This window comes from Buceros rhinoceros, unplaced genomic scaffold (assembly GCF_000710305.1).
Source record: "Buceros rhinoceros silvestris isolate BGI_N320 unplaced genomic scaffold, ASM71030v1 scaffold9441, whole genome shotgun sequence".
In the NCBI taxonomy this organism is placed as follows: domain Eukaryota; kingdom Metazoa; phylum Chordata; class Aves; order Bucerotiformes; family Bucerotidae; genus Buceros; species Buceros rhinoceros.
Window position 1 is genome coordinate 5,893 of NW_010393643.1, and position 7,852 is coordinate 13,744.

At 45.4% G+C, this 7,852-nt stretch overlaps 1 protein-coding gene across 1 annotated transcript in view; it reads right to left on the bottom strand.

Annotated features, from left to right (window-relative positions):
- The window catches only part of ZCCHC10 (zinc finger, CCHC domain containing 10), a gene marked incomplete at its 5' end in the record, with an annotated part of 6,901 nt that extends 1,761 nt beyond the window's left edge, over positions 1-5,140 (bottom strand). Inside the window, 2 exons of the mRNA XM_010144926.1 lie at positions 1,388-1,429; positions 4,979-5,140. Of these exons, the coding sequence (XP_010143228.1) occupies positions 1,388-1,429; positions 4,979-5,140 (204 nt within the window). The remainder of the gene's footprint in view (positions 1-1,387; positions 1,430-4,978) is intronic.
- Positions 5,141-7,852: the final 2,712 nt, after the last annotated feature.

A 7,852-nucleotide genomic window follows, 5' to 3' on the forward strand; every position in this document is an offset into this window, starting at 1 on the left:
TTGCATGAACCCCACTTTCGTCGTTTTTTTCCTTTTTTTTTTTTTTTTTACATCTGGAACTTACACATTCGGTGGTGACCTTTTGCTTAGTTTTCTGCATTTAATTCTTCCTGTATCAAAAAAACAAAACAACAACAAAAAACTATCCAGAAAGAAATTTATACCGATGGATTCAGTGCCTAAATAAAAACAGGATAACGATTCAAACCTAGCAAGAGTCTTGAAATTTTAAGGAAATGGTGACCAAACCACCCCCTTCCCATAAATCCTTTTGCTTTTTTCATTTTTTGCATTGGTTTAGGGCTCAAAACAACATTATGCCAAGTGGAAGACTGCAGCACGTGAAAAATCTGAGGCAGAAAAGGGTCTGAACGTTGTTTAGAAATCTCTCAGTTTATCATCTCGCTACTCCTAAGCAACTCCAACAATAAATGGACACTACTGAGAAAGAAGCTGTTGATAAAACAGCTAATAAAAAACGCTCCGATGGGAGAACTGCAACACTCACCAAGAAGTGTTCCAACAAAACCCCCTTCCACACCATAGCCTAAAACAAAGGCATGTTTTAAAGAGCTGCCGAGGTTATGTACTGCCACACAAAGCAAAGAGCCTGGGCTTTAAACACCTTCCCAAACCTGGTTTTAGAAAACCAGGGAACAGTCAACTAAATGCAAAGAGGTCATGAGGCCATTCCTGCACCTACATCCCCCAGGAGAACAACTCCTGACGCGATCAGCAGCAGTGTCACCACCAGGGTTCTTGCTGCTCCTGGAAGGGCCTGGCTGGACAGGCAGAAGCGAGTTCCCAGCAACGCTAATGCAAAGTGAAGCAGAAATCTCATCAAAACAGTTCTGGGCTCAAACTTGTACTTGGGGCAGGGGGGAGGTTTATTTCCTGGCCTTTAGGTTGGTCTGGTATGGAGAGGGTTTTTTGTTTGGTGTTGGGTTGTTCTTTGTTTTTTTTTTGTTTTGTTTTTTAGACAATTTTCTAGACAAAGCTTCAGAGAGGCAGCTGTTACAAGAAGGGAATGGGAGCACCAAAGGAAGAGCAGGCTGGGTAGGCAGGGCGGTTACCGCACAGTTCGGTAAAATACAGCTGAAGAGCTGAAGCAGAAAGAGGAAGATTTTTATTATTCAAGCAAGATCAGGTAGAGGTAGGGAGAAAAACAGAAGACAAACAAAGTAGAGGTTTTGGATAGAGGAGTAGAAATTCTCTAAACGTCTGTCACACAAGCGCCCGGCACAGGCTCAGAGCAGCACCACCAAAACTGTACTGGCAACATCGACCTTCCACACATGCCTCTTGCAAGGTGCACCCCACAACACCCGCTGCAAGATCAGATCACACACTGAAACAGTGGCACCATTGGTCCTCCTTCCCCACATACCTTTTCTTCTTGGTCTTCCTTTCTGCAGTACTTTCTCCAGCGCTAATTAGGGGAGGAAAAAGAATGGCGTTGATTAATGCCGTAGGAAAATGGAATAAAGAGCAGCACAGCGAAGCTGAGTGTAGCGCTGGAGAACTGGTGCAGCACTGGCAGAGCTGCACTGCCCAGCGTGCACTGTTTTCCGTCCCCATTCAAACCAGTAAAACTACAATACCCACACACCAGGAAAAAAAAAACCAGCGGTTACCTTCTCATTTTCTGTGTGAAATCCACTTTACTCTTCCTTTCCTATTACACAGACACTGACATTTGGGGATGAGAAAGGTATAGGAGAGAAGGGGACAAAAATAAGTTCTGTACAACCACATTTAGCAGTAGCTGAATTGATAAAATAGAGACTGAAGCTGTAGCTGTCACCGGGTGCTTATTTCCAGTGGGGTGAGACACAGAATGCTCTGTTTATATCGATGCTTTCCAGCTCTTTGTCTTTCAGACTCCCCTGTCGTCACAGGCTCCCAGAAAGTTTCAGTGGTAAATGACACAGAAGAAAGTTTCTTTTAAGAAATCACTATGGGATTTTTTTTTTTAAACCAGTGGATCACTTCTGGATTTTTTTTTTTTTTTTTTTTTTTTTTTTTTTTTTTTTTTTTTTTTTTTTTTTTTTTTTTAAAGAAAATTAAATTCTTTCCCTCAAGTTCTCCTCCACCCACTGCAGGTACATAGCACGTACTTCAGTCCATGGGGGGTTAAAGCAGTCCCGCATCGTAAATTTACAACATGCCTAACGTGCCCCGATGGATAGGGAAGTTGTGCATGTTTTCATGAACCTGGATACTTCTCCTCAGCTGCAGCCTATTATTAGAAGGCATCTTAAATACACCAAAATAAAAGTAAAACCTGCAAATACATTTCGCTTAGAAATCAGACTGCAGTGTGTGTTGATAGGAGAAGAAAGCATTAAATGTAATCAATGCTGTGTTTCAATGAAGTGCTCAATGCCATTTGCACACCAGAAAATGGGGTTTTTTTCCTTTTTATTTTCACACATATGGTATGAAAATACTATAATTATACAGAAGAGTTTTCCACACTCCCCACCGTCTCCTGTGGGCAAGAGGAAGATTCATTGCTCTTCAATTCTCAAACCACATTATAAGCCCTCCTGTATTGCCGAATGTTGTTAATACTCAGCCCTTACACCGGTGACCAGGTGTTTCACAGGTAAGAGAAGTCACTGTGAGGGACAGAAGTGGACCCCGAAGCAGCTTTCAGGACACCTAATTCAGTGTGTGAGTAACCGGGGCTGCACGGCATGGGCCTGTGCTTCCCTCTAGTGTTTAACCTATGGGTAAGTGCAGGAGTCCACTGCAGATCAAGCCACCTTTGTCATGACATTTGGCCCGTGGCCCCACACTCTCTTCAGAACCATAAATAAGACTCGGGCATCCTGGTTTTGGCTGAACGCTGTAACACCACTGAGGAACAAGCGTCTTCTCACCTTCCCTCCCCTCCCAGTGACTCCTGCGGGCCAGGCAAGCAGTGGGCTTTACTGACACCTAAGTGAAACCTCCACATCCATCAGAACCGTGAGGCTGACACTGGGCAAATAGAAGGATCCTGGAACAACTGCTGAAATGAGTTAGTGCTGAAAAATCTTGTATGTGATTGTCAAAAGGTAAATATTAACCTTATTAGACTGTGTTTGCCTTCTGGTTAATGATTCATTACCAGATCTTTACAGATGATGTAACGCAGACCTGTAGGAGACCCAACTTTCTGCAGGAAAGAAATAACCTTCCAAAGCAAGTTCTACAACAAGTTAACAAGTGGCCTGGGAAGTTGCTCTTCCCATAAAAAATAAGCTTCATCCTTGGACGTGTAACACTGGCATCCAAGGAGCTGGATGCCTCATGGCAGTTCAGGAGCTCGAGAGAGAGCTTGTGATCATATCCCCACTGTGAATCCAGACCAGTCTAACCACATGAAAAACTGTTCCCATCTCAGGATTATTTAGTCTTCCTTTTCAGAGGTGACTTTTCACACCACGTACCCCTCGCACTGTGGACTGTTAGACCTACACCTCAAACCACTCTGTTCAGGACAGGCACTGGACAGTCCTGTAGCTCCAGAGCACGATTATCGCACGCGCAGACTCGAGCACAGTGGCCAGGCAACGAGCAATTTCACCCTCGGTTCACTATCCTCCAGTGTCAACTTGCAGAATTCCACAGAAATAGGGCAGGAAAGGGACAAGGAAGTAATCAGAGTCTTAAACTCATTCTCTGTCTTAAAAATCTTGAGTCTCTGAAGAACTCTGCCAAACTCTGTCTCCAGAAGGAACAAGTCTCAGAGCCTAAGCACTCCTGATTTCTTACCTACAATACCAGGGGATTACAGTTGCTTCAGAATTACTCATTGGATCAAAATTAATTACAAAATCAAACATTTTATGTCACAAGCTAATGGGCTTCTACTTAAATCAGTATTTCAGCACTGATTCATTCCACTGCCTCAGCTGAAACAGCTGACAAAGTCAAACCAGAGCTCACCACCGGAGGTTACCGCCCTTTTTCTTTCCCCATTGAGATAACAGGAGCGAAAGGCATGAACACTCTCCGTAACTCATATCCTGGCAGCAGTGATGACCCACAGCCAACACACCAAGCTGCGAGTAGCCACCACAGGGGGGATGTATCCAGATCCTCGGCAGTTTTAGCTGCAATGGCTGTAAACTCTGTCTCAGGCGGCTGAGGCAACAACTTTCCACCTGCAGTAACCAAATCTGAGTTGCAACAGCAGAACAGAGACCCTCATCCATAGGAGTTTCAGGCAAAACTAATGTGCTACTTATTTTTCCCTCTTCTGCCATCTAGAGTTGCTTGTTAAAGAACTACTGAAGTTGGGGGCAGCATTAAACACTACTGGCCAAGCCAAGAGGAAAGGAAATCACCTCACACACACAGAGTTCTGTTCAGACTTTTCTGTTTAGCTGCAGGTATCTTCCACTTCCTCAGACGTCACAAAGGGAGGTAATTATTCAACTCAGTGAGACATTTTTCCTTTATGCCGCAGAGTTAAAACCACCTGATAACCAAGCTCTGTCTAATCATTACGGCTCGTCCTGAGCCTTACACAGGAGCTGTGCTGCACGGATCCCCTGTCAGGCCCTGCAGTCTATCAGCGAACGTGAGCAGCAGAGGAAGAACTGCCTCTTAGCTACAAACACGTTCAGAGTCTTCACCAACCTCCTCAAACCAGCACATAAACATGGGAAATCACGCAGCCAGGGAATCCAGCAGACAGCATTCCATCGTGGAAAAAGGCTCCAGCCAGTTCAGCTTGGGCTTAGTGCACTTTTTTGTCTCAGGCAGGCTAAGAAAGTCTAAGTGCATTTGAGATGGTCAGGTGTAAAGGAACAAACCACATTTTAATTTTGTGGGACCCCAGCGTACCTAGTCCCACGTTCAGCAAACATCAAACATCCCACAGCCGGGAAGAAAAGGTGACAGCAAACAGTCACGGACACTGTCTTCCCACCCACAGGCCAAACGACCTTTTCATTAATAAACATTTTCACTCTGCCCAGCTTACCTTTGTTGCAGTAATAGCTGCTTTTCTTTCTCTTTAAGAATTTTCGCTAATTGAGCTGTCCTCGAAGGTCTGTGCAGGTATTTTCTCTTCCCTGTACATTCATACGTCCAATGTCCAAACTCTAAACATTTCTGACATCGTACGTGCTGCTTGTTTGCCTCCCTATAAAAATGCAGAACTGCTTAAGTGACTGATTCCAAGTCTGTTCTACCATTAAATTTTATATATATATATTTATCACACAGATTCTTAACAGGGTGTGTAGTTACGATTAAACCATTCACTGGTGCTTTTGCTATGACCTTAAATCACGTCAGGCACATACAGGATTTAGGCAAACACATTTCCATCGATTAAAACATTCTCCTATCAAAGAAATGTTTATGAAAGAGAACAAAGAGACACTTTTCCTCTATTGCAGAGCTTCAGCTTAAATCTTCTGCTAAAGTAGCAACTGCTGAGCTGCTGACACCAACCGTCACCACACTCAACTACTGCGCCTGACTGTCACGGTTGGTTTTACACCAGTGCCAAACCTGCAGCCTCCCCTGCCCTTAGGATTCTGTGATTCCTTCCCCCTTTAGATACGGTAAACAATTTAAACATTTGGGGAAACGCCACTAGGACCATTCTCTGTCCACGAACAAAGATTAATCCCACCACCAAAATCCCATCTTGACCAACGTAGCTGGTGCAGCGCTGAGCGTCCCAGGCTGTCCCTGGTCGGCAGCGAGCAGATGTGACTGCACCGCACACCCGTGGTTACTCCCCGGTAACTGCAGGTGGCTCTGGCTTGTTTCAGATCAGCAGCTGAAATCACGTTTCCATCAGATTCCTGCTCACTTTGTGCACCGTAAATCAGCTTCACTTACAGCTCTGTACCATCCAAACACCTGAAGCATCAGCGAGCATTTTACATCCCCATTTCAATCCTCACACTGTGGTAAAATCCTTTGATCATTTCTAGAAGCCAGTTAAGGGGAAAAAAAATCCTTTTTTCATATTCTAGCTCTTACTCCACTCTTCTGAAGCTTTGTGAAAGCTGTTTTGCCACCTTCTCACAGACACCCTCCTCCTCCACAAATAAGGAAACTCATGCAGCGGTTGAGTGACTCACTCAAGGTCAGGATCATAAATTAGTTTAAGAGCCAGGGCTGACATCAGGACTTTGTAGCTCCCATACAGTTCATTGCAACGGTTGTAACTTATTTCCACCTTCTATGATTTTTTTCCAACACCAAAACACTGATTTTTCAAGTCCAGCCCCTCTAAACTACCTGATGGTTACAGCCCTGGCTTGACCAGGAGGAGGCTTCTACACTCTTCATTTAGTACCTGAAGCGACAGACCAGTGGTGAGTATTTTGCCCTCAAAAGGAGCGCTGGTTTTCAAGGCAAGGTGTGAATTGCTTCTCCTTCCACTCCAGCCACCACCTTTTGTGACAGTTCTACTGTATCTTGAAGGAAATCTTCTGAATATCCATCGCTTTGTCAATGCAAAGAGTATCTGGCTTCACAGTCGAGCCTTACAAATACCAACCTAGGTCAGCACCAGGAAACTAATTAACCCCCACCTACGCTGCGCAATTAACTCAGACTTGGACAGCAAAGGTACGTGTAGTAAGGAACAAAGACCCCAACCCCTCTGAATGGTTTGCTTTGTCCTGCGCTGGGACCTCTGGCTCTGCCACAGGAGCTACGTATATGCCAAACGAGGACGCTCCCTCCTCCACCAACGTGCAAAGCCAGCAAAAGCGGATGTTTTTCTATCCTGAACCAGCCCAGAACTGTCTCCACAGGAACAGAACGAAAGTTCAAAGCAACAATAATATAACACAGTATTTCCAGGGCTTTAGTACCGCTCACATGACCAGGGCAGACAGTTCTGTGTGAGCTAAAAAGAGAAGGATCAAGCCCCAAAGCGGTATCAGTAATTACCAGAAACCAGAGCAGAACAGCCCAACGACTGCAGCTCTGTAAACGCCGTTTCAGCACTAACAAGCTGTAACACTAACGAACAGCACGAGACTAAAGAACACTTTTAACAGGGATCAATGACCACAGCCCAGAAGCAGAGGATGGCAGATGCACAACGCAGCTTCTACCCACCAAACACACTGAGGCACCAGAAGAGACGCTAGAAGCCAGCCCTTGATCCGTAAACCAGCAACGGACAAGGACAAGTATTCCAGGAGAACCCTGAAACTCCAAGTTACTTTCCACTGGAAATCAGTAACGAGATTACACTGAACAATAAAAAAACCACAAGGGAACACAGAAGTGATCCATATTCTACCCAACTCCTATGAGCACACAAAACACCAAACACCCCAAAAATTGAAACACAAGAAATAAATTATTCCAAGGAAGAAAAAAAACCCAAACCAACAAGTAAATGAAAAGCACAAACAATACGTGAGAATGGAACACAGGCATTTGCTGAACTTAACATAAACAAGAAAAAACACTGTCACTTCCTCATTTCAGCGTTCACTAATCCAGTCCCTTCGGTACCGGGAGAACTGTGTGAATGCAACACCTGGATCTCTGTAAAAGCTGCTCTATCTTTCTGCCTCTCTGCAAACACACCACAACATGGACCCAAAACTTCCTCCACCCCCCCCCCTGCCTGTTGAAAGCCTCTGATGGGAATCAGCAAACGCCCGCACGGCAGGACCTGACGCGCCTCGCCGGTCACCAGGGCAGGGACACCGGCCGCCCCCAGCCCTTTCCCCAGACGCTGCTGGCGAGTGGCAGCGCCGCAGGCCAAGGCTCTCCGTCCCCACAGCCCTTTCACAGCTTTCACCGGGCCGCCCAGCCCCACTTCGGAGCGGTTTCCTCTCAGAGGAGCAGCACCTGCCCGGGACACACGACG